This window comes from Dermacentor variabilis, chromosome 6, assembly GCF_050947875.1.
Source record: "Dermacentor variabilis isolate Ectoservices chromosome 6, ASM5094787v1, whole genome shotgun sequence".
NCBI lineage: Eukaryota > Metazoa > Arthropoda > Arachnida > Ixodida > Ixodidae > Dermacentor > Dermacentor variabilis.
In genome coordinates, this window is record NC_134573.1 from 179024743 (window position 1) to 179052731 (window position 27989).

Consider the following 27989-nt stretch of genomic DNA (forward strand, 5'->3'; position numbering starts at 1 on the left):
TTTTCTCAAAGAACTAAACATGCATAAAAAATAGGGGTGCTAATCTAAACCAATACGAGTATTCGAGAAGAAGGACCTCCAAATATTAAATTAGGTATTGAATGTTTTCTCATTTCTAAACAAAGGGAAATATGAAAGTGGCACAGAGTCTTTTTGGCAACAGAAGGCTTATTCAGATTATTTTATACATTTAATACCCTTATCAACTGAGTTTCAGCTGAACTGAAAAGTTTGTAAGTGAGAATCAAAGGAAGAGTAACTGTTATCTACTATAACAGTGACAGTAATTAAACGAAGAAACAGCATGTTGGCAGGTGCATGTCGTAGCGTACCATAATGCTCACTGAAAGAGCTAAGTGCATTGCCATAGAGCACCGCGCATTATTTTAAAAGAGTCCAAACGTGGCGAGATTGGACAAATAGTAAATTGCATTACCTACTGTGGCGGACTTGTGTAAGAGCCACACTTTTTGTTTTCTCACAATTTTGAAGAAGTGCGGCCCTTTGACAGGACCAAACCTTTTGGTCTAAATAGTGCTGGCACAACCTTGAATTGTGCACACCCCGGATCCCCTTGTGCACCATTGTTTCAGAAGTCAACGCGCAGCTCTTGTCATCTGGTAGCAGCACATGGAATTATGCAGCGCCCAAAAATTGGACGATGCGAATGCGGCATTGGTGCACCAAATGTGGTTTCTTCTCCATCAAATTTTTTTTTCTTTTTTTTTTTGAAATTTTGTGCTGCCAAGTTGGGGGTGCAGCCCTTACACAGGTGCGGCCCTTACACAACTGTAGTACTTATACAAGCCTATACAAAAAATCTTGACAGCAAATTCGTAGGCAGCCTAAAGCAAGACATGCTTGTTTAATAACTGGTAACTATATTGTGCATCTCCGTGAGTTCGCTTAGGAACTCGTGTGTCTGCGCAGTGATCGCGGTTCTGCCGCAGAATTCTGAAGAGTCACCTGAGTGACCATTTGCAAAAACAGTTGCTGCCCATTAGTGCCCGAATGGAATGAATATTTGACAAATTCGAATAGAAAATTCTCGAATCGAATACAGTCGAACCCAACTATATCGAACCCGTTTACATCAAATTATTCTATATATCGAACAATTTCTGAACACGGTATAGTTACAATGAGTATAATAGCAAAAATTACGCTTACATCGAACAAAAATAGCAGCGACTCCCGATATATCGAACTTCAAGCAGCGGAAAAGAGCCCCCAGAAGTTGTCTTTCCCTCATGTGGCTGGGAAATTCGGCGGCGCGGCTCCATCCAACCGCCCTCCCTACTGTGACCGCGCTGCATCGGGCGAGCCGGCAACACCCCCCCTGCAAATCCCACAGCGCTTGCTGAGACACCTAATCAGAGGCTCTTGTGCCCTCGTCATGCAAGATGGTGCATGTGCGAGTCATCTCGCTGCTTTTCTAGTTCATTGTGTTTGTGCCTTGTGGGCCTTCTCCTGCAGTGTTGTCGTGATGAAACAGCAGAATTCACCTTTTGTCGTGAAGCTCGAAATCATAAATCGATCGAACACGGTGAGAAGTCGTATGTCCCCGCAGTGTGCAAGATTCTGAGGAGCACTCAGCACAATCTTGAAGAATAAGGGGTAGATTAGGGCTAAAGTGGCCAAACTCGTGACCCGGTGCCCGTGGCGCCAGACGCGTATGCACGGCCGTGTACGAGAGGTTCATCCAAAATTGCTTCAGACGTGCCATCTTCCACATGCTGTAACATTCGCGGTGCTGGTCACATTCTCCGTTGTAATCTACAGATAAGATTGCCCCGCTTCCCACGATATCTTCCTTTCTTTTGCCACTCCCTAATTGGCTGCTTAGCGCTCAAAAAGCACGTCGCCGAACAAATAAACGTTGTTGTCTTCCTGGTGCTGCGTGGGTCGTCTGTTCCTTGGGCCGGTCGTCCTGCCGCCCTCGGCGTCTAGCCGTCGAATACGTAACAATGCTCGGTGATGACTGTAAATTCTGATGAATGCGATGAACCCGTTGGCGGTGTTGCCGAAGTTTGGAGCGAGCTGTTGGAATTTCCGGAAGCTGTTGACAAATCAATGGTTGACGAGTTTGCGAGTGCAGATGATGGTATCACGACCACGGGAGGGCCCGAAAAGGGAGACTGCATTGCTGGCATTGTACCAAGCACAAGTGAAAGTGGGCACAATGAGGAAAGCAACGACGGTCCTTTGCCCACATTCTCCGAGGTGATTGGTGCACTTGCACTAGTCCAGTGTGTCTGCGCGAATGTGGAAGGTTGCGGCCTCACCTTTGCGACTGTGCAAAGAGCGATGGAACGAAGATTGCTAGGCATAATGTTAAGAGATAGAAAGAGAGTGGTTTGGATCAGAGAGCAAACGGGTATAGACAATATTCTAATTGACATCAAGAGAAAAAAATGGAGCTGGGCAGATCATGTAATGCGCCTGTTAGATAACCATTGGACCATTAGGGTTACAGAATGTGTACCAAGAGAAGGGAAACGCAATCGAGGACGACAGAAGACTAGGTGAAGTGATGAAATTAGGAAATTCGCGGGCACTAGTTGAAATCGGTTGGCGCAGTACAGGGGTAATTGGAGATCGCAGGGAGAGGCCTTCGTCTTGCAGTGGACATAAAACATGATGATGATGATGATGATGATGATGAATAAAAGATGAAGGAAAATGTCACACAATTCGTTTCATTCTCCTTTATTTCACTGCCGAAATAATGTCTCTACTGAAGCCAGTACACTGTGAGGCGTCATGGCTGTTAAACTGCTTGAAGTTGAGCAGTTTAATAAACAAATGAAGACATCATCTGATCTGTCCCTACTTTATATAAACATTCACAGCCTGTAGAAGCACTACAACAAACTGCTTCATTTGAAGACGTCCTGTAAAGCATGCATTCCATGTGATTTCACTATCTGAAATGTGACTCTGTAACTTCTCTGACATTCTTTATCCTATACCAGGCTACCAACTTGAAACGACAAACAGATTGAACTTGTTGTCAGATCAGGCATGCTGTGCTGTCGCATGGAGATGTAGCACTTTATATTAATGCATCAATATCTTATTCTGTCAGACACAACATCGCCATTACGTCAGACTTATGTGAAACTTTCTTTTTTGAAATTCAACCTGATTTTACCGTGAAAGGCTTGCTACCATAGTAGACTAAGAAAAGGACTGATAGGAGTCATATATAGGTCACCTCTTAACAAAATAGAACATCTTTACCAAGGACTCTGAAAACTACTCGAGACCTACATTAAACCTAACACTCATGTCATTTTGCTGGGCAATAGCAATATTGATGTTGCTCAAGTTTACTAATTATTAGTATACTAATTTACTTGCTTGTGAAGGCCTGTTGCAACTAATAACATCTGCCACTCGTATAACAAGCTCTTGACAAAGTATACTTGACCACATTATAACTAGTCTTACCCAAACCCCCTACTTCTTCACAAGGTGTACCCCGAAATTCAGACAACAAACGCATGTGCACTATGCAATGATTTAGCGAATTTACCTCACATGCTCTGGCGATGTCCCGCGTTACACAGCGATAAAAACAACACTTCTTCACGTTGGGATGCGGTCCTACACAGCCCCAACCTCAAAGAACAGTTATGGGCTGTCCAACGGGCCCGCGACGCGGCGGAGAGACTCGGCCTCTCTGTCCCGACGTGGGAGCGGCCTGCTGCGCGCTAGTGCGCGCCCTAAAGGACCCTAATAAAGTTTTTCATCCATCCATCCATCCACCACCAATGTTTGTAACAGGCACGATCTCATGTTACATTAGTGGTCATTTGCCAGTTTTTTTCAATATCGAATCCTACTAATAAAACAACAAAATCTAAAGTCACACGCACAAATTACAAGATTTTCCACTCCTTAGCGTACGAGCACTGGCAAGAAATGTATTGTGCAGGATCAACTGAGGATAAATATAATGTGTTTATAAACATTTTGCAACGTCACATGATGGCTGGAGAGGCCACAAAACAGTTACCAGAACTAATTACATATGCAAACCATGAATAGCTACTGGCCTTTTGTGCTCCATTGATAATAAGAATAACATGTATAAAAAGTTAGTGACAACTGCATAATGTTAATCTCGAAGCTAGGTAGAAGCATTGCAACAACCACCTTACTAAACTTGTGGAAATTTCAAAATGTAACTACAGGTGACTCTCTTTAAATGGAACCTCAAGGGAAGAGGGAAATTGGTTCCTTTTATCAGGAGTTCCAGTTACTGAGAGACATTGCAGAGAGCATTGCATGAATACAAAACCAACCAGCCATGAGGATAGTGTTCAGTTAGGTGACAGTTCCATTTAAGCGATTTCCATTTATTGAGATTCTGCTGTCAACAATTCAAAATTAACACAAGCAAATAATGACAGTAAGGCAACGTGGAAACTTTTTGATGAAGCCCTCATCAAATAAAAGATGGCTAACAATGTGCCAGGAATTATTGATGATGTTACCTTTACAACTAATAATACTACTGTACGCAATGCTTTTAATTATCACTTTGCTAACGTCAGTACTACCAACAACACAATTTCTTGCAACAACACTGAAAAATAAATAAAATAAATAAATGTAGAGTGAAAAGTGGTGTTCCACCAGGATAAATTCTAGAGCCATTTTTGTTCTTAACTTCCATTCATGATTTACAATCCGTTATATCTGAAGAATGTAACCTTTACACAGACGATACTAACATATTTATAACAGCGAAAAACAAAAATTAGCTATACAACAAAGCTACAACAGCCTTAAAAAAAATAAATAAATGTAGAGTGAATAGTGGCGTTCCACCAGGATCAATTCTAGAGTCATTTTTGTTCTTAACTTACATTCATGATCTACCACCTGTTATATATGAAGAATGTATCCTTTACGCAGACAATACTAACATATTTATAATACTGAGAAGCGAAAATGAGCTATACGACAAAGCTACAACAGCCTTAAAAGAATTATCATTCTGGCTTCATGCAAATTAACTTCTCGCTAACACTGCTAAAAGTAACTATGTTCTGTTTGACTCTAAAAAGATTCATTTTACATCTAATAACACACCTTTAGAAAGAGTCAGTAATATAAAATTTCTCGGTGTACAATTGGACGCACAGCTTTCATGGCACACACATGTTCAGAAACAACACTTAAGATTTACGGGATGGGAAAATACCTCTTACAGTTTGTTACATTTTCTTATTAAAGACATTGTTAACATTATATTATTCTTTCATACATTCACATGTTACATATGCTGTAGCAATTTATGGATTTACCTACCAGACAACACTCAAACCCCTTAATGCAGCACAGAACACAGCACTACGTACTCTTCTTTTTGAGATTTCAGATTCAGATTAAAATTTATTGGTTCCAAGAAAAGAAGTAATTACATGACAAATATACAGACGAGGGTCCCAAAGTGAAAACTGTAGTGGGACCCTCGGTTAATAATAACAACATTAATGGTGATATCAATAGTCAAGCAAATTAGCGTTATTATAAACAACATCTACAGATCAAATAAATCATTAGACATGTCATTTACAAACACGAAAAAGCACGTTATAAAAGAAAGACGGAAAAAAGCATGGATGAAATACAAGAAATGACATGTGAGAGAAAAGTCAAAGGTACACCGCCAGATCATAGTTAAGTTATCATAGGAAATCATGCTTAAGGTGATTTTTTAAAATTTCAAGAGAAGTACAGGATTTTATGGTTGATGTTAATTCATTCCAAAGAGAAATTGCAGCGAAGGAAGATATTTTTTTGCCGTAATTGGTATGAACTATGGGTAACAAGAAATTGTTGTTAGCCGCAAATCTGGTCATATTTTTATTCTGCAAAAGGTCAACTGCAGTGAATGGAAACGTGAGGTTATTATGAAGGAACTTGTGGAGTAAGATGAGTATGTTAAACTGGAACAAATTATTAATAGGCAAGGTATTACACGCGCAAAGTATACGTGCGCAAACAGACTCAGTTTCATACGCTTATGGATTCCTAACTTACAACCCATAACAGTTTGTATCAATTATCATGTTTTACTTAAAAACTTTGACATAACGCTGTTAACATATCAAAAACCCACACATTCACTACTTTCTACCTCAGCTGTACCATTATTACCCTACATAAAGACTAACTGTGGTTTATACTCATTTTCTTATATTGCCGCGAAACTGTGGAACACTTTACCGTATAGCATCACACCATTCACATAATTTTATTTATACAAGCAACTTGTTTGCGTTCATCTACTTACAATAGTAACCATGTTAACCCTTTACCTCCCATTGACGAGTAGAGTGGTCATTATATTTTGTGCCAATATAACCAATGATGACTATAGTCATAAATAAAAATTTGTCACACAGTGAACCTATGACGATTATACTCATCCTATTGCATCAAGTTGCGATTCCTGACACTAGATAGTGACACCTGTCCATCCTGTGCCATTTGTGTCTCGCCTTTTATTATATTGCCGCCTCTGTCGCCCCCGCATAAAGCATAGCTGCCTCCTCGAAGCGAGGCAATGAATGCATGCTTAAAAGAAAGTATTTTGACGACTCTTCCTTAGACCACAGCTCTGTAGAGTTTTGCTTGGAAACGGAAAGTGACGCGTTCTCATCTGATGAGACTCATGACGGCTATTGTATGGATGGCCCGGAGAACCTTGCGGCTGCCCAAGAGTTTACCATACGAAGACAGTCTACTAACTGGTTTAGGAGCTGCATAAAAGTAGCCACTATTCATTTGCACGGTTCTCCAACGTTTAGGTTATTTTTTCTTCGTATTCTGTTTTTTCATAGTGTATCGAGCCCTGCAAAATGCCTTTTGGCAAGGCACCAGGGCCATGCAGTGAAGGCTTCTTCAACCTGTCCTTTTATGCGATTTGTGAAATAAAAAAAACTCATTGAATCGAAATAATGATGCTGTTTTATTTATTTAAGAAAAGCTCTACAAACAGAGTGAAAAAAGAATTGCAATAAATTTGGTACAATATTCTTCTTTTTTCGTGATAGAGGAAGGGCTAATAAAAAAAAATTTTGCATGCATTTGCAACAAAGTTATCACTTATGGTAAAATGGACCCCTGTCACAACCCTTGAAAGGGCTCTCGGGTCCTACCTGTATCAAAATAACGTCATTATATATATGTGTCGGAAACAATAAATATTGATTGATTGGTTGATTGATTGATTTAGTTTAGCATCTACTTTTCTAAAGTTTAGTCATCCCTTTTATTGTGTGGCTATAAAGATGTACAAAACCAGCTAGTTTGAACATGTAAGCTCCCATAGCAAGACATTTTCAGTAAGTGTTTGATGCATACTTCAGGTACATTTTTGATTTCGGTTAATTCAAAACAGCTCTTCCATTAGAACTGAAGTTGAATTACTGAAAAGGTTACTGGGAAGTTGTCTTGCATGAATATTGCGAGGTTTTCTGTTGCGACCCTTAAAACATGTACGAACAGCAACCACTAGTTTTCTTTATGTCTTCTCTCTGAAGAAGGTCAATAAGATAAGTTGTGGTTTCACTTAAGCACATTAAAGAGAAGGGCATGCATTACAATGCAGGAAAAGTGCCAGCTGGATGCAGATACTTCACACCAGGTGAGGGACGAGTTGGTGCGTTTCCTGGACAGGAGCCGACTTGGGGAGTTTGAGTTTCGTCTGCAACTGCTGCGGCCCTTCATGTTAGAGGCGCAGTACTCAGGCTCTCTGCTGACAGGCCTGCTCTACAACCTGTGGCACTTCTACAGCCAGTACCTGCCATACACTCGTGCTCGCATTAAAACAGACAGGGCGCCCATTGAGAAGAAGCTCAAGGTTGGTTTTGGCTGAGTCTTGGGTGGGCCAATAGTCGGCTATTTCAGGTGCAGCTTAATGAAGGCAGCATGAACTCGGAAACTAAACACATGCTACAAAAATAATATATGAAATAAAGAGTGACGGGCCGTAATTTATTTTATGTGTGTCCTTGGGTGGTGCACTTTAATCCATGCTCATGCTGCCACCATCCAGCAAAACTAGAAAGCCATTGAATTTGGCACCAAATTCTGGTATTAGTATCATGGTTAAACGTCCGCCAAGGATCAGTTCTGGGAAGTAGCAAAGATATTGTATTGGCAAACCTAATGGCCTCCTTTATTTCTACTTGTAGTTACGAGTAATAGTCAGTAAATATACTAATAATTTTGTTCTCATGTGAAAGTGAAACAATCTCGAAAGTGATTTTTTTGAGCTTAATAATACATGTACAGCCGTTTCGTAATGCTTTCATGTAACCATGCGAGTTCGAAAAAAAGACTGTTGCCGGGCCACATGGGATGTCCTCTGTAGCACTGTTGTCACCCTAAAGCAAAATAATGAAAACTGTTGCTCTCTAGCTGTGGAGCACTAAACACACCAGAACATAGTTGTGGAACAGAGCTTTGTGATGCCTCATTTTGGTTTTGACATTTGGCAAAGATTAAAATTGGACGCACATACTGTCCATTTCCTTTTAATTTTTTGCTGTAAGATATTTTCTTTTTACTTAAATTAGAATTTGTGAATAGCTCTTAAAGGGTCCCTCACCAGGCCCCATGGCAAACTTTGGTTACACGCTGGAAGTTGTTACATGTCCTCTAGAGAGCATTCTGCTGCACAAATTTTTCAGATCGGCTCATTAATAGCCGAGATGGAAATATTTCTGTGCCGCTAACCCATGATTTCAGCAGGCAAGCTCCACTGCCAAGCAAGGCGCTCTCGCCCCATCTAGCCTATGCAAACGAAATTCCTTCCCTGCTTTCTCCCATACCGGACCTCGAAGATCGTGAGACTCATACGTCACAAGCCCCGCCTTCATTTTTTTTTTTTTTTTTTTCTCCGACAGCGTTGCGCGCAAGCTGTTGTCTCATTCGTGCAGCGCATGATTTTGCGCGCTGTGCACAAGGAAACATGACTAGCGGTATTATTCAGTGCTACACAAATACTGAAGCAGGACAAGCGGGATCACAGAACATCATCACACGCTTGAACACGGTAGAAAATGGCATAGTTTCAGTGCCTACGCACGTGACCGCATGACTGTGGGAACAAGCAGACGAAGTGAAAGTACATCTCTCTTGCTTCTGTGCAAAGTAAAACAAAAAACACGCAGACATTTCGTTTGTGTGTTTTATTATTTCTCTAAACTTCAATTCGTCAATTCAAGCAACAGACCGCACTGATAACAGATGTTGTCTTTAATTCTCGAAGTGACGTGTCACCACGAGCGACATCACACTGCAGACATGACTACGTAGGCGCAGGGGCACGACTACGTCACCGTCCAGCTTGAAGCACAGCAGCCGCGCAGAGAAGGAAAAACGGTGTTCGGTTTGAAATTTCATATCTTTCCACGGTGCGTAGTGATGTAATACTTTGCAGACACAATCGTTATCGTGCAATGTATGGTCTGCACGTGTCAGCTCGAAATGGCCAGACCTGGTGAGGGGCCCTTTGGAGTTTTTGTTTTTGTTTTTGTGAGGTTAGAATATGCAAAATTACTTTCACATCATGTAATACTCCCTAGTGAGATTTGTGGCCTTATAATATACAGTCGAACTTCATTATAACACACTTGGTGCTAATATGCCATCATCGTATTCAGTGTTTGTTATAAGCACATATACATTACACATTAATATCAGAGGGAAACATTTAGGATTTTTTTTGTTTTTTCTTGCAGTTCGTTATATTCATGTTCATTATATTGAGGTTAGACTGTAGCGGGTTTCTAGCGTCAATGAATGCCCTTATGTCCACATTTTTTCTGACTCTATGCCATTTCACCTGCAAGGCAAACAATCTTGTAACTTATGTTAGCCTGTATATAGTGATGACTTCAATTTATGCATCTGAATGGATGTAGACGTTCGAGTTTCTTGGTTGTTCAGCCTCACCAGAAAATCCACTTGCGGAGCAATGGCTTTCTAAGCAAAAGGATATAATCAAGAGTTCGACAGAATACGATCTGGTCAGGTAAAAGCATTGTTAGAAAATGAAGCAGTTCACTGACCAAGGTCAAAATGAATATAGTATGATGTTTTGGGATTCGTACGGAACCCTTGTTCACAATGGAATGTCAGCTAAGTACAAGGTTCTTAAATAACGTTCAGCATATGACGCAAAGTTCGGGAGTACATGTGGTTTAGAGTGTCAGGTGATCTATTGATTGTGTTATTTGTTGTTTGAATTATAAGCGTTTCGAGATTGAGCCTCGTTGTCAAGTTTTTCTCTCTGGCCATGATACACACATTGTCCCAGTTTATCTCGTGACCCGTCTTCTTGGCATGCTCTGCAAAGGCATTTGTCGCTGTGTGGCTTTTGGCGACATCATTCTTGTGCTCTTTGAGAGGCCTGCAGAAATTTCCGCTTTCACCAATATACACTGATTCGCAATCAGCGCAAGGAATCTTGTATACCACGCCGGGAAAACGTGCCCAAAGGAGAAGATCCTTCATGTTCATCAAGTAATATTTAAGCTTGCTTGCTGGCACATGCGCTATTTACACCATGTTTCGTAAAAACATGAGCTAGGGCTTCGCTAACACCTTGAATATACAGGACAGCAGCACCCTTCTGATTCGATCCTGAAGCGCCCATGGCTTGTCTGTCAGTCTGCTGATTACTCATCAGGAACTTCATTGTCCTCCTAATAAAATGCTTGAGGTACCCCTTCTTCATTAGCTCCTCTTCAATGATCGGAAGCTCCTCTTGCAGGCTGCTTGCATCAGAATAGGTGCGGATGGCCCATTCAACTAAGGAACGAACCACTGAGCTTTTGTGAGCTGCCGGATGAACGGACTCAAAACCAACCCAAGTGCGTTGGCTTTCGGTACACGCTGAATGTGAGGCCATTGGGAGCATGCTTGAGCAGTGCGTTCAAGAAAGGGAGGCAACCGTCTTTTCCTTCTTGCACAGTGAATTTGATGGAAGGCTTGACGCCATTTTGGCAGTCGTGGAAACGTTGCACATTCTTCTTGTCTTTGACACAGAAGCAATCGTCCATGTACCTCAAGAATACCTTGGGTCTAGGCTGAAATGACTACAAGGCCTTGGCTTCAAGTGCTTCCATCATCAGGTTTGGAGTCGTGACTGAAACAGATGCTGCCATTGCCGTACCACAGAGATGACGGCACGCCCACTTATTATTAGGCAGCTACATGACATCAAAGTTAATCCTTGCCCCTGCTTGAACACTTTGTTCCAATTTAGCTCAGAACTGGTGTGTTGGGAAGTAGCGACAGTGGTCTAGCAGAGAGGTTAGAAACTGCGTGCCATTTGGAATGACTGCTCCCAATGACCAAATTTAGTTTGTTTATTAGAATGAAGTTTTCCAAAGCAACGGTGTAGTTTAAACACCACAACTCCCTCGCCTGGCTTGATGTTAAGGTATGATTCTTGCTTGCTTTCACTGCCTTCCACACAAATTTGCTGTGCCTTTGTTCCTGTTCTTTATTCACATTGCAGCCCTTCCACAAAATATGTGGCAATTCTCCTGGGACTTGCAACACAGTTTGGGTAACACTATGCCAAATTGTTGTCAGTTGCAACTGCATGCTTCCATCTATTGAGCTCCCTTGCAGGGCTCCCTTGCAGGGCTGTTTCTACATTTGGTGATGAATGCTTGAACATTTAGTGCTTTGTTGTATTATGCACTATAGTACATTCAAAACAGCTGATTCGATTGCAGTCACCCTTACACACAAATCAAACATTTAGAAGCTATTTTGCTAAAATTGAGAAAATTACAAAAATTAATAAATTGTCGTTTACCTATAGCCTAGCATCCAAACCTCTTACGGAAGTGAATGAATATAAGTACCTCGGTGTTACAATAGCCAGTAACCCTAGTTGGAACTCGCACATCTCTCGTCTTTGAGACTCAGCTTTTAAAAAGCTTTGCTACCTCAGGCATAAATCAAAACACACTCCTTCTGAAACCCGTCTTATTGCCTTATCCGTCCTAAACTCGAGTATGCAGCTATTGTACGGTATCCCTATACTAAAACTAACATCGATGTGCTAGAAATGATACAACGTAAAGCAGTAAGGTTCATCTTCTCTAAATATCGTTCAAGTGATTCCTCAATTTAGTTAATGGCTGAACACAATATTCAGTCTTTGCAACTAAGAAGAAAAATTCACAGGCTTAAATTTCTCTTCTTACTGAGCAACAATAAACTATCTCTTTCTGCCGAGCCTTATATAACACCCCTTACTGCCTGCCGAACAAGACATCGCCACGCTGCCTCATTAACGCCTTATAATGGTAGAACCAATGTCTTTATGTATTCCTTTTTTCCTCGAACAGTAACGGAACGGAACTGCCTACCTTATAGCAAACTTGTCAGCACTGACTCAATAGCATCTATTACTATCTAAAATTAGTGCTTGTTGTTACGAAATATTGTTTCAATTTGTATCATTGTGCAATATTTATTTATTTACGCATTGTAATAATTTTGAATTATGCACTCCTGTTTTTCTCTATTACATTTCCAGTGCTTTGAAATTGTGTTTATGAAACAGTGTTTCAATTTGTATTTGTCACTCTCTATGCATTATCTAGTTGCTTTACTCATCATGCATTCTTACTTTCTATTACATTTTTCCTGAGATTTTTCTACTTCTTCGTCAATCTGTTGTGTTTTCTTTTTTGTATGTACCTTTCCCCTCCAGCCTGGGCCTTCTAAGGCCTGCAGTATTTCTAAATAATAAATAAATTATAATGCTGCTACACTTACTTCTGTAGGAAGGAGCAGGCAACAGTTGTATAGGCTGAGCTTATTTTTCTCTGCTTTTTATGCTTGTAACTGGTTTTTGTGGGCTGCAAGGGGCCGATCAGGACTAGTCAGGATGTGTAGGCTTGATCTTCTTTGCACTTAGAGAAGTCATGTGGACATATAGAGTAGATGCTGGAATGCTTTCTTCTATTTCACTCTGCAGGAATTTGTAAAAATTATTCGCTGGAAGGACATCAGCTTCTGGGCCATCAAGCAAGCTGTAGAGAAGTCCCACAGGGTGCTGGTCTCGCACGTGCGAGATTTTCAGGTGACTTACCAAATGTGCTTCTATGGTCTTTGTTTTTTGTCAGCACACAATTCTTCCATAGTGTAGATATTCAAAATGTGAGTTCACTCAAACATGCAGCAATTCGTTACCACACTCATTCCTGGATATATCAAACTTGAATATATGATATTATTGTCTATGTCAAACAGTAGTAAAATCCCCTTAAAAATACCATGCAAAAGTATAAGGATGTACTATGCATACATCGAACATTGATTCACTGCCACATTCGATATATTGAACGCTGCGCCATGTCGTGAGTGGGAATGGACTCGGATATTCTGTAAGCTGAAAGTCACTTTTGAAACTAATAGTGTGGGTGTATCATCAATCACTGGCGCAGGGGTCAGACAGGAAGGGCCGAGAACAAAGGGATGTACCAGTCATAAGGCGTCGGCAGAGCGCTGAGTGGCACGCAGTAAGAGACGCACTGATTTTTTAAGGCGGATGAAAAGAGAAGGCGACTGCTTCTAACAGAATGTTAGTTCTGAAACACAGCACAGTCTGCTTGACTCGTTGCCCACATATGACAATCAGGCGCATTTAAACGCTGTATTGTTGGTATTGTAACAGACGCACAGCTGGGCACGTTCATGCAATTCACAGTATAAGTGGGCTCATGGCAGCAGCGCGTGTATTCATGCAGGCTAGTTTTCTTCATCGGTACGTCCATTTCTGCTTTATCTTGAATAAAAATGTGCAGCAAGCACTTCAACACGTCCAAGCCACACTATGGTCTCTCGTCTGGGTAACACGTGTTAAGGATTAGCATTGTGATCAGTATAACAAGCACCATTCCGCAGCACGAGTGACTTGCAACATTCGTGAGCAAGAAATAAGGATACTTTTGTGCATATGACACGGCCTTAGAGGAGCAAATCGGTAAGTTGCCGTTATTCATGAGCTCTGAAAACTGCCCAAGATGTGCGAACATTTCAGACGAGGTTCAGATAGACGTATATTATATTTCTAATTATTGACATATCGAACTATTTCATGATTCTTTTGGAGTCGGATATATCCCAAATCGACTATACATAATAACATAAGTGCCCAGGCAAATTTTTTTTCTGCATGAAAGCAGTTCATTGTAAGATTATGCTGGTAGTTTTATTGCATAAAGTGAGTGAGTAGTCAGCATAAATTGAAGTTGTAAGTGAAGTCCTTTCTACTTAACAAAAATCATAAGAATAGCACCAATTTCGAGATATGTTATCTTAAAATATGCTATGAAATACATTGGCGTTCCAGTTGAAAGTTTCCCAAAAGCAGGCCTCCAGCAGTCTGCGACGATCTTTATTGAAACGCCAAGTCAAGAGTTTGATAAAAGCTTGTCTGGTCAGTATTAATCGTAGTGAAAGGTTAAAAAGAAAAAGGATACTAATCTAACAAAAATACAAACGTTTCAGGCTCCCATACATGAGCCTTCTTGAGATTGAAGTAAAATAAATGACTCTTATATCACCTTGTTAAATAGACATTTGTTTTCTTTCTTATTTGGCTGCAGCGAGTGCTTGACCAAGATGCCAGCTGCGCATTTGGCAGTTTGACTAAGGAGGCAGAGCCTGAAGAGCCAAGTTCCCTTTGCCTGAGCTTCAGACCTGGCCAGTTTCTGGGTTCCGTGCCAGAACGTGGGGTTAGGCCTATATTGATCTTCACTTGTGTTGCTGCTTACTTATTTCAGTGTGTTTCTTCCCCTCTTGCTTTTCCTTCCTTCTCAAATGTTTTCAGTATTTCAAAGCAAGAGTAAATGGATTAGTAGACTCCTGCTCGTCTCTTGCTGACAGCTTTTTTTCTCAGTAGTGTTGCTGACAACTTGTCCCTGTGAAGTGAGAAGTACATTTGTGTTGCCTAGCTGCCTGTCCTATAAAAAAAAAAGAAAAAATACTGGATTATTAAAAGGAAATGAGACATCCACCCGATTGCTATGAACGGGTGGATGTCTCATTTTCCCTTTAATAATTACTTCTCTCCACCTTATGGGTTTCCGCAGAACTATTACGTCAAACTCTTGCCTTTGCTTCGAGTTGTTCACAAATTCGACCTTGCCCTGGCGCCTGCTAGCCGCCTGGTTGGCTCAGATGGTAGAGCGGCTGCACCGGAAAGGCGGTGGTCCCGGGTTCGAGTCCCGGATCAGGACGAATTTTTCTTCAACTACGAGGCTTTTTCTTTCGAGGAACCAGTGTGGGTTTCCTATGTAGCAATTGCTGCGAACGGGTGGATGTCTCATTTTCCCTTTAATAACGCAAAGTGCTGCATGATAAGATGGAAGAAAAAAATCACAGTAAATGGCACTCAGAAATGAAACGAAAACACCACTGCTATGTACGCATTGCAACACTGTATTCAGGTCTCCACACCTCCCCTCCTTTGTAAATAATGTCAGGTTTATATCGGGGTTTAATTGCAGGTCTGTGCTTGCCTTCAGCAGGGGCAAGTTCTTTCTTTCCACTGTATTTTTTTTTAATGTGATGTAAGGAATAATTGCATTGAACTTATCTTTAGGTTGTTCATTTGTTGGCATTTCTGTTCATATCTTTCCCTCACAAGCAACTTTCCCTTAAACTGTTTTCTTGCTAGATTGGGCAGCATCGTTATGCATTCAGGATGCGACAACTTCTGAACCATGTGATGTGCAACATGGAGCTGGTTGAGCTGACACAAGAACTGGATGACCTGGCCGCTGAAGTAGCTGCCACTGTGGAAGCCTTTGAACAAGAGGATGCTGTCTTGGTGCGTGGGCATTTCCCGCTGCTCTTTTCGCACTGGCTTAGTCTAGCCATACCTGTAATTAGTGTAGTCTTGTAAATAAATTTCAGATTTAGTTAACAAAAAGTAGCTCCCCTGGACGCAGCCATAGAAATTTCTACGGTTATTATCTCATCTCAGCAGTGCAAAATTTCTGTAGCATTAGATTCAACTAACCATGTTTCTCATAAGCCAAGCAATACCGAGCTTTGCTATGCTTTGTATCAATTACAGTCGACTTCCGTTATTTACATTCTGACGAGACCGAAGTAACTGGACAAATTATCTTGCGGATCAAATTAAACAAAAGGCAGAAAAAACATGCCGAACACGCCATAAATTTACTTGGCAGTGTTCACTTTTGCCATTAGCTTCACCACGATACAATTATGCAGAGAAGCATATCAAGTGGGGAAAGGTGCCACTGTTACGGGACATAGCACGTGTTCCTTAATTTACAGATGCACATACGCCATCTCCAGTCACAGTATGAGCACCAAGACACCTAATAAGTTTACCAGCAGGCTGAGCACTATCTCAGGAAAAGTCTATAGGTGGTGTATGCATCACATGTTAGTTGAAAGTTCCTTCAATATTACAAAAATTAATCGGAGATACATCATAAAGTGGAAGGAAAGAGAAATGTAAGGACAGCTCTGCATTGTTGCCATGACATGGTCGCAGTGTCGAACTGGTCAGGAAGTGATATGCATGCACTATATATTCATTGAGTACTGTCCAACTTGTAACTGTGTTACAAAGTTCTACATGTGCATCAGGTTTTGCATAGTCTCTGAGATTGCATCACTCTTCTGTTGCAACAGCGTGTCACATAATTTTGAAAGCCATTCTTTTGGCACACTGGAGTGTTGCTGCTAGTGCTCAGACAAGCATAATTCATCGATCCCCTTGTGATGGCAGTATATTCAAATAATAACACGAGTCAGCAGTTAAAAAAAAATAACACTGTACCAAAACTGAAATGCATGGAATAAGCCAAGTTTGTTCTACTGATTTTCATTCTCGGAGTCTGAGGCATGGATAGACAAGAATAGACTCCAAAGCACCCATTGGTATCAGTTTCTTTCAGTATTGAAATGAAACAGCAGGTGCCAGAAACGATGGGAAATTAAATATCAAGCATTGTTTGGGAACCACCTAATTCAAAGGCTCCATATCACGTGTACCCCTCCAGCAGTGCATCAAAACTGCTCTGCCTCCTCTGTGTTTTAGCCTATGTTTTGTGTTTGTTTTGAGGTAGTGTTATGACTCTGGCTTCAAGCAGCTGAATTTGTTCTAACATTGTGTAAATGCTTAGACAAATGCATGGGTTTGTTTGTAAATGCAGGCGAAGATGGGCAGTGGCCAGTCTGAAGCAGAATCTGAGCGCGAGAAGCGCAAGAAGCAGGTGCACCTGATCCAGCAACGCAAACGCAAGGCCCTGGCTGATCTGCTTAAAATGTTGGCTAACATGGGTGAGTGCAAGAAGACAACCAACAGGGTCTGCAGCTGCTCTCTGTAGAACTGAAACTTGTGTGAGTTGATATAGATTCAGTGTATTGTCCCTCCTCTTCTCTTGTGTTTTGCTTGACAACTAAAACATGACAATGCATTCTGTACTTTGCTAACTCTCTCTTTATCACGGGTATGTTCCAATATTTGTAACTTTGAAATAACAGATCAAGTCCTCAAATAACAGGTCCTCAAGTGAAATACGTTAGACTCCACTTAAACGTAACTCGAAGAGGCAGAAGAAAGTAGTTCCGTTTATGCGAAGGACGCAAAAATAAAAAAATAATTGTTATTATTTCAAAAGCTTCAACGGATCTAATTTCTGAAGTAAGGCATGCTGTTGGGCTAGTCGGTTCACAGATTCATCAAAACTTTAAACTGCGTGAAGACAGGACATAAACAGAAACTGCGTTTTGTGTGTACGTCTATGTTTCTGTTCATGTCCTGTCTTCTTCACGCAGTTTGAAATTTTGCTGGATTTAATTTCACTGCGGTGAAAAAGAAATACTGTGCTGTACTCTGCTTGGAATAGCACAGCTTCTATTGCACAAGGGATTTGTTCATGCGGTCACACATTTTGACTGTCACAATCATGGTGCACCAAGGGATATGAATAATAAGCAAAGTAAACACCGCAAAGGAGCCACTAATGCGACAACAGTACAACTGGCTAATAGATTGGATATGCTTGACTAGTTGACATCACCATTTAACATGTTTGTTAACTTACTCCTGTTTCATATGAGGTATGACAGCCGATGAGGTAAGTACCCTTTCTATTCCAGTTCCCAAAGAAGCGTTCCCTTTAAATGAAGTTTGTTAACATTGTTCCTATGAGTGGTGAACCAATGTTGGGATGCTTGTCCTGCTTATCTAGCATTTCTGTTTGCATGAGTTTCGTTTATCTGGAGTTCATTGTAGCTGCTATTTGATGCTGCTGATGTTTCTTCAAGTGGTTTTCAGCAATTCGTGTCAGTGACACACATTCGACAACCAAAAATAAACTTCTGGGTTAATTTATCTGTCATAAGGCTCATGCAGGCACTCTAGCATGCTGCCCAGCATATGATGATTCTTAAAAAAAAAATTATGGGGTTTAACGTGCCAAAACCGCTTTCTGATTATGAGGATTATGATTCTTACATTCTTGCTATACAGTATGATGCAATATATAGTACATTCTTGCTTAAGCAAGCCAATGAGCTCCATTTAGCTGCTGTAATTTTACTGAAGAGTCAAATCAAAACTATTTCTGTAATGGACATCAATACTTATCAAGTTCCTCATGCAAATAGTGTTATCAGCAGTGGTCATACAGGCTAAATTTTTCTAGGGTTGTGGAGTGGTCTCACACCATCGATCTTGGTTTCTGTATTTACCTTGGTCATTTTGAAGAAAAGCTAAGCTTCCTTTGCACTCAGTGCTATACAGTCGAACCCGTTTATAACAACTCATTATCCTTGTGAAAAATTTTTGTTTTATTAAAAGTTCATTATATGTGAACTCACCCTTCAAAACGTGCAAAAATGAAAAACACTGAAGCTGGCATCAGCAGTTATGGTTCAATACATCTTTGGCCTGAAAATTGGATTTTCAATCTTTTTACATGTAGCTTATGCATAAGGCTGTTTACAATATATTTACATGTAAGCCAACGGTGGCTAAGGTATCGACCATATACAGTTGACTCTCGGTACAACGAACCCTGATAATCTGACAAAATATGCTTGTTTTATCCGAAGTCCGTAATATCCGCAACACCTTACTTCCGAAACTTTCGTCGCGATGTCTAACAACTTTATTGCAAAGAGTGAGCGATGAACGTCCAAAGTAACAAACAAACAAAAAAGTTGCAGTTGGCTGGAAGTGGAAACTACTGTGGCATGCTGGCGCTTTGCAAAGATCTTGCCATTATGGCTGCAGCATCAGTTCCATGTGCACCAAGAGCTGTGAAGTTCCAGAAGTTCTAACCAGAAGAGCTGTGAGCTCTTCTGGTTAAAAAGTTAAAATTTAAAAAGGTAAATTGCATTGCGAACTGTTATCAGCAATGACATAAATGAAGCATCGATGCACTGTGATCTCCCAGTAATGGCATAGTAACTGCCAACTCTTTGTGCCATTTCGCGTGGCAGCGGTGCATCAAAGTGCTTGAGAGGGCGCATGAGAGTGCCGTCGCGATGGCCTCCGAGATAGCACTGGCGCACGCGCCACTCTTGGAGGTGAACTGCTGCCATAGGCTGTACCACCTTGCCCTGAAGCACACTGGAGCCTTGAAAGCATGATTACCCTAGCATAGCTGAAAGCGAGGGCTTTTCCTCGTGACTTCTGACAACCGCACACAGAACTGGCTTATCTCGGCAGTCGAATCTTCGTTGCGGTTGGACTGGAGCAACGTTTATGGAGGACAGGAGCGAGGGGGGGGGGGGGCTGCTGCTGCTGCTGTGTGCCCAGTTCACTTGCGCTTTCGTGCTTTGGAACTTCATGGGTGCCCTCCTTTTACCACAACCAGGTTTGAAGTGTTCTTTGTAACAGTGGGGTTCTTTTGAAAATGGTTGATGTATCTGGACACAACTTCAATAGGCAGGGCCAGAAAATTGAAGCTCTCATAGCTATCATATTAAATGAAAGAGGAAAATGAAGGGGAAGTGAAGTGAATGTAGATGTGATTTTATTAATTGCAAAGAAACTGCGCATATGTCTACTTCTTTCAGTGTCTTGCATCTTGAATGTGCTTTTTACCACAGCCTTTAACTCTGCACACCGCCACATGCGCAGGCCTGTCGTACCGCAAGGGCCAGCTTTTTGGTCCAACAGCTCATAGCATGCTTGAGGCACCAGCACTTGAGCTGCCAGCGGCTGTTAAACGGCGCTTGTCTTCAGCTGTGGATGACTTCATGAGCCAGAACTGGGCCGGGTGTCATCGCTACTACTATCGCTGCATTGCAAGTGTTGCTGCCTTGGCTGGCAGCTGCCCTAGCAAGGTATCTGTGCTTTTGCTGTTTCTTATTCATTTGTCTGTCTGAACTCGTTCTTGACTGTAAGTGGCAGTTACTAGAGGAGACAATACTGAAACTTGTGCTGTTTCATGCAGTATAAATGCAATAGATAATGTGTTCCAGCGTGCTCTGCAACATAACCCATAATTTTGATCATTACAGCATTTACCATTGAGAAACCAGGTGCTTTAGTATCCTATGTCTCCATATTATTGCAGCTAGACGTAGTAGTTCTGCGGAAACCCGCAAGGTGGAGAGAAGTAATGAATAAATGGAAAATCAGACATCCACCCGTTCGTAGCAATTGCTACAAAGGAAACCCATACAGGTTCCTCGAAAGAAAAGCCTCATAGTTGAAGAAAAATTCGTCCTGGTCCAGGACTCGAACCCGGGACCACCGCCTTTCCGGGGCAGCCGCTCTACCATCTGAGCTAACCAGGCGGCTAGCAGATGGCAGGGCGAAGTCGAATTTGTCGACAACACGAAGCAAATGCAAGAGTTTGACATAGTAGTTCTGCGGAAACCCGCAAGGTGGAGAGAAGTAATGAATAAATGGAAAATCAGACATCCACCCGTTCGTAGCAATTGCTACAAAGGAAACCCATACAGGTTCCTCGAAAGAAAAGCCTCATAGTTGAAGAAAAATTCGTCCTGGTCCAGGACTCGAACCCGGGACCACCGCCTTTCCGGGGCAGCCGCTCTACCATCTGAGCTAACCAGGCGGCTAGCAGATGGCAGGGTGAAGTCGAATTTGTCGACAACACGAAGCAAATGCAAGAGTTTGACATAGTAGTTCTGCGGAAACTCGCAAGGTGGAGAGAAGTAATGAATAAATGGAAAATCAGACATCCACCCGTTCGTAGCAATTGCTACAAAGGAAACCCATACGGGTTCCTCGAAAGAAAAGCCTCATAGTTGAAGAAAAATTCGTCCTGGTCCGGGACTCGAACCCGGGACCACTGCCTTTCCGGGGCAGCCGCTCTACCATCTGAGCTAACCAGGCGGCTAGCAGATGAAAGGGCGAAGTCGAATTTGTCGACAACACGAAGCAAATGCAAGAGTTTGACGTAGTAGTTCTGCGGAAACCCGCAAGGTGGAGAGAAGTAATGAATAAATGGAAAATCAGACATCCACCCGTTCGTAGCAATTGCTACAAAGGAAACCCATACGGGTTCCTCGAAAGAAAAGCCTCATAGTTTTTCTTCAACTATGAGGCTTTTCTTTCGAGGAACCCGTATGGGTTTCCTTTGTAGCAATTGCTACGAACGGGTGGATGTCTGATTTTCCATTTATTCATTATTGCAGCTAATAAGCAGCAAAAATATTTGCTCAAGAAGAGTGCCTTAGTTCCAAGATTGCACTAGGGCTGATCGCCAATGGCTGAATCAATTGATAATGTGTCTATTTGACAATACACTAGACTTTCGTTAATACAACTCTGGGTAATTCAATTTTTCGTTTAATTCGATCCCAACCGAAGGATCCGACTGGCTTTCATTATTTAGATCCTGAAATTCACTTCCACAGAGTAATTCAAACTTGACTGGTTGCCAAACACGCGCCTGACCCCTATGGTGACCCTATGGTGACCCTAATAGTGATCCCTTTATTGGCAGCGTGTGTCTCGGCAGAGTGAATGCATTGAACACACTCCATCTACCACTGAAAATGCCTTTTTCGGCCCGCCCTTGAAATATCCTCAACAATAACAGTAGCTGACAGTGTCGGATTACGGTATTTACCCGATTTTAACGCCCGCCTTCTTTTTTATTCCCCAAAAGAAAAAATTTGTTTGCCCGGTGCAGTCCGATACGAAACCAAAACCACCTTGGCGGTGTTAGTATGGTTTGCCGCATAACATGTATGTATTGTGGCGAAGCTGACTTTAAAATTGTGAACATGCATTTGATTTTAGGGGCATGTAAAAATACATCAAACACTGCCTAATGTATCGGCGGTATGTGCAGGCGTTTTTTCTGCATCATGTTTAATTCGACCCGCCATATAATTTTTTTGGTACCGTCAGTGTCAGAGTAACGAAAGTCATCTGTACATGAATAGATTATTGTCATGGTGCTTGGTCATTACAGTTTGTAATTGAGGTATCTTGACTCCTCTGGGTACTGTACAGGTCAGTATAGAATTCTTCTGCTGCTTTTACTATACCTTCGAGATTGCTGATGATATTACCCTGCTTATCTTTCAGTGCATACATCTTGGTTTTTCCTATGCCAAGTTTCTTTCTCACCGATTTGAGGCTGCGTCCATTTTTTATGACTTCTTCAGCATTTCTCACATTATAGTTTCGAGTATCACTTATTTTCACCTTGTTGATCAGTTCTGACAGTTACGCGAATTCCATTTTATCTCTTGAGTTGAACACTTTCATTTTTTGTTGTTTCTTTATTAGGTCCTTTGTTACTTGGGAGAGCTTGCCTATTGCTTGCCTTGGTGCCTTGCCTCCTACTTCAATTGCTTCCTCTGAAGCCAACCTAGTAACGGTCTCATTCATTAGCTTTATGTCTTCATCATTTCTCTGTTCTAAGGTTGCATATTTGTTTGCAAGTACCAGCCTGAATTTGTCTGCTGTTACCCTAACTGCCTCTAGGTTGACCTGTTTCTTCTTGACCTATTTTGCTTTTTCTCTCTTCAAATTGAAGTGCGTCCTAGCCCTCACTAACCTATGATCACTGCACTTTACCCTACCTATCACTTCTACATCCTGCTCTATGCTGGGACCAGCAGAAAGTATGAAGTCAATTTCATTTCTTGTTTCACCATTAGGGCTTTTCCAGGTCCACTTTCTGTTGCTATGCTTCCTGAAAAAGGTGTTCATTATTCAAAGTTTATTGCTTTCTGCGAACTCTACCAGCATCTCTCCTTTAGCGTTCCTAGAATCGACACCGTAGTTGCCACTTGCATTTTCACCAGCCTGCTTTTTCCCCACTTTTGCATTGAAGTCGCCCATTACTACAGTATACTTAGTTTGCACTTTTCTCATCACTAATTCAACATCTTCATAAAACTGATCTACTTCCTCATCATCGTGACTGCATGTTGGAGCGTAGTCTTGTACTACCTTTAATCTGTACCTCTTATTAAGTTTGATTACGACTACAGCTACCCTCTCATTAATGCTGTAGAATTTGTCGATGTTGCCCGCTATGTCCTTATCGATTAGGAAACCTACTCAGTATTGCTTCTTATCTAGGAGACCTCTATAGCAGAGGACATGTCCATTATTCAGCAATGTATAAGCCTCACCAGTTCTTCTAATCTCACTAAGGCCGATGATATCCCAAACAATGTCTGATAGTTCCTCAAAGAGTCCTGCTAAGCTAGCCTCACTCGAGAGGGTTCGGGTGTTAAATGTTGCAAGGGTCAGTTTCCGTTGGCGGCCTGTCTGGACCCAAAGATTCTTAGCACCCTCTGCTGCGTTACATGTCTGACCGCTGCCTTGGTCATGTGCTCCGCAGCTGCTGGGGGCTGAGGGCCATTGGGTAATTGAGTGAGCCATTTTGGGAGGAGGTGGCCGAATACTGCAGAGGGAGGCCAATTCCTGTTCTGGTGAGGGAGTGTCTCGTTGAAGCTTAGTGGGCCTTCCTAATTTGGTTGTACCTGAATTAGTATAGCCCCACTCGCTCTCGGCGTCTCTTGCCAGTTACAGGCATCACTCCAAGCCTGCAGATGTTGTGCACTGCAGGAGGTGAATTTCAAGCTCACCATCGAGGGGGGAGAGCTCTTATAGCGGGATTTGAACTTGTGACTATCGTAACCGAGCATTCGACATAGCTCAGTCAGCTAATCCCACAGGCAGCGAGGCTACCTTATCGCCAACAAGTACAGCCATGAGGGCCCTACATGCCTAAAAACTTCTTTGATTTATCCGCGGTAGAAGTGTTTTCCTGATCGCGATGGGTAACTCAATATAGAACGATTTCTAAACGGTTCTGGCCTCGTAGTTCTGGAATCACATCTGCGCGGATGGCCATGAACTTGACTAGGTAAACCCTACAGGCGTACTGATGACCACAGATACGCAGGCGGTCATGAATTCGACTAGGCAAAAAATATACAGCCGACTCAAAAGTAATTATATTGTGCACGATGCGCTCACTTTGAGTCAGTCAAAGTCAATTTCGTATATCTCAAATGCTTTAAATTTCTCGCGCAATAGGGACTTTGCTGATCACAGCAGGTGACACTGCATAGTATTCCTCAGTGGTTCTAACATTGTGGTTTCGGAGTCACCTGTACTTATGCGGCCATGAACGCGGCTAGCTATACGATACATTTTCGACGAACTTAACACTACTTAAATGTAGTGTGGAAAAAAAAAGGAAGAAAATGAGAAAAATAACTCAATGCTTACCGGGAATTTACTAGTCGCGTGTTGACGGTGGTACATCAAACAACTCATGGTCTCGGCTGCCTGTCTCATGCATCGGAAAAGTCATTCCTAACTAGGTGGAACTGATACTGAATCGCTGCCCAAGACTGAAATGCCAAATTAGAGAAGGATGCCTAGGCAGAGACCTTCACTCAAAGGGCAAATCCTCAGAGTTGGGAGACGGGCCGCTGACAATGGTGCTGAGCCGCGCGTATGAAAGGTGTCCTTGGAAGGCGGCCTTGCTCTATGCTTGGAAAGCGTCTATACATCGCCTCTTTTAAGCTACAGCGCATGCGTCTGCGATCGGTTAGACATTGTTTGTACAGTTCGCGCGCGGAATCGATTGAGGTACCTTTTACTGCCGCACTTGCAATACAGTAAAAGCTCATTAATTCGGATCTCACGGGACCAGGAAAAATGTCTGAATTATCTGAATGCCGAATTACCGAATGAACAGGAAAAACCACATTAAAATCAAGTTGGAGTAGCATACCTTTATTTACTTAAGTATTTGGCAATAGTCGTCTGCTTTTTCATGCAGATTCCGGCTGACATCACAATTTTTCTTAACTCTTCCAAGTGGCCAACGCCCCACAAACTATCAGAAGTGCTCCAGCAAACGTCCTCCAATATCAAAAGCACCTCCGTGACTTCTCATGAGGTGCGATGAGGTCGTGGCTGCACCTGCTCGCATGACTCTTCGTCTGAATCATGGTCTTCCAGGGCGCCCGTGGCATCATTAATAATTTCTTCATTGGTCAGGAGACCAATCGTGGCGACACATTCATCAATCGCGATGTAGTCCTGAATAGTCACATCTTTTTGGAAGAACAGCATCAAAGGTTGGGGAGTCGTGATCGGTGGACTCGGCTGACACCTCGTCGGCTACTGCCGCATGCTCGGGCCTCACAAAACCGCTGACAAGTGATGACAACAATCAATCGGATGACAACAAGTGGCAAGCGCTCCGTGCCAGTCATATTGGCGGCAAGAAACACAGTTATCTTTTGCTTGCACTTTTTGCCACCAATGCACGGGTCCCCTTTGAAAGTCACCGTCTTGACGGGCAGAGCACTGAAAAATAGAGCAGTTTCATCTGCATTGAACACGTCACTTGGTTCACATGCAGCGATGTGCTCAAACAGCTTCACATTTTTACCCTGGGTGGTCACGCTTTCATCAACGCTGCCCTTTTCACCGCACACTCTTCTGAAGCTCTGGACGTGTCAGTGTTCATCATTGCAGCGTACTTTTCACCTTGTGCCATGATGAGAAGTCCGCTCAAAGGCAAATGCGCATTGCGACAGTCAGTAACCCACTGGAGCAAAGCTTCTTCGAGCTGGGGATGAGCTGCGGTTCGCAACCGCTTTCTTGATGCATGAAACTCCTCGCTTTCGAAGGCTTGAAGAATTTGTTCATTTTTATGTATGTTCCAAACGTGCTCTGCTTTACGTTGTACTTGGTCATAACATGCTGTCGCAATTCACTGTTTTTCAAAGCCTGCACAATTTCCACCTTTGTCGCCAAGTTCTTGGCTTAGTACTTCTGCCGCTTTGCCGGCGTTGCCATCACTGTAGTGCACGATGGTGGTGGCATGCGAAACACAGTCACTACGAAAAAGAAAAACTCCGCAAGAAGAGATGATACCGACTCAACAACACAAGGGAAAATGGCATCGAAGGCGCAGTGGAGCGAAGAAAGAAAACACCAGTGTTCGGTGATGCTGCGATCGCCCCCACTAATTGATGACGATGGCGATGCCTCTCAGGTTTCGGTTTCACTCCTGTGGTGCCAGCGCTGCTTTACCACACCTTCGTGTAGCGGCAGCCGTCAGCATTTGTCCGAATTAAGCGGTGCGGGGCCGAATTCTGACAAATTAACGAACGTTTGGTCCCATGGACTAACATGCACTTTGGCCGGGACCAATAGAGCCGTCCAAATTATCCAAATTTCCTAATTAATGGGAGTCGCATTAACGAGCTTTTACTGTACTTGCAATTTAGCAGTTGCGAACGTGCACTCATGAACTAGGCATCCCAAAAATGAATGACTCAAAGGCTGAAAGAGCACAGGCATCACGCAGTGGTCGCAATGCTTTCGCATTCGTCTACATGGGGACAACAAAGTGCCCCTTGAATATTTTGTTCCCATGGTAGTTGGCCAGATAATTGCATGACTTACCGGTGGGTGAGTCATGCACATTTTAAAAGTGAGACACTGGAACTGGGATCTCAAAAAATATAGACACAGAAAATATAGTTGCAGCTTTACAATGAATGCATGTCGGCATACTTGGCAGTGTTGCATGAGATCTCTTGCACATTTTTGTCACCAGGAGTTTGACCCACAAGTGATGGAAAGGTGCTGTGGATTTGTGGGCCACTTGGCGACCCTTGCTGTGGAAGACCGCAGTCGTTCCTGTGATGCAATTCACAAACTGGAGAAGCTGCAGTAAGTAGATTGGAGAGGAGTGATTGCCACATTTTCCTTATTGTGCTTTTTCTATTTCTGTAGGAATCTAGCAGCTTCTCTTGAAGAATCTTCAAAAGGATCACTTCTACAACAGACCTTCCTTGACCAATGGAAGGTGAGTGCTCGTCAAACAAGCTTGTCAGAGCAAGCTTGTCAAACAGCCCTGTGTTTTCCTGTAAGACATCTGTACAAACACATGCTCTCAGCCTTGTTTACTGCAGCAAAGTATAGCTGTGACAGCCACTGACAAGTGTAGCAAGCTGCGCTGTCAAGTTGTGCAAACTATCTCATTGCAAACTACTATTCTTACACAGAATAGATCAAGCCACTTGCTTGTCATAGGAATCACAGACAAGGGCATTTGCATGTGTATGATAGCTCAGTCCAACAGTTAGTCCAACATGTTTCAGTGAACAGTTAAACATACATAGATGTGAAAATTAAGGGGGCCTTCTGTGTGTATGTCTAGTCTGGAAGTTCAGCTTGCTTTCCAGGCTAGCAAACAGTCATTACGTACACAACATTATGCAAACCCCTTCTGCTATGCCGCAAGGGGCACCCATGGCAGGCTTGGCTAGACAAGGCAAACACAGCATATAAGACAATGTGTGTTTATTACAACACAAGAACCACAAGCAATGGTGTAAATGCAAAGGAACTTTCTCCCTGCAATGATATTTTGAAGTCAGTCTTGCCTCCATTGCATTTTGCCTAG

General features: G+C 42.3%; 1 protein-coding gene and 1 non-coding gene across 2 annotated transcripts in view; one reads left to right on the plus strand and one right to left on the minus strand.

The window, feature by feature from the left end:
- Positions 1-27989, plus strand: part of LOC142585886 (midasin) — a 344435-nt gene that overhangs the window by 272408 nt on the left and 44038 nt on the right. The window contains exons 57-64 of the mRNA XM_075696967.1: positions 7631-7882; positions 13031-13135; positions 14664-14792; positions 15737-15889; positions 17253-17379; positions 20192-20397; positions 27138-27253; positions 27317-27389. Of these exons, the coding sequence (XP_075553082.1) occupies positions 7631-7882; positions 13031-13135; positions 14664-14792; positions 15737-15889; positions 17253-17379; positions 20192-20397; positions 27138-27253; positions 27317-27389 (1161 nt within the window). The remainder of the gene's footprint in view (positions 1-7630; positions 7883-13030; positions 13136-14663; positions 14793-15736; positions 15890-17252; positions 17380-20191; positions 20398-27137; positions 27254-27316; positions 27390-27989) is intronic.
- TRNAS-GGA (transfer RNA serine (anticodon GGA)) lies at positions 21341-21415 on the minus strand. The gene has a single exon. It is a non-coding gene; the product is annotated as a tRNA-Ser (tRNA).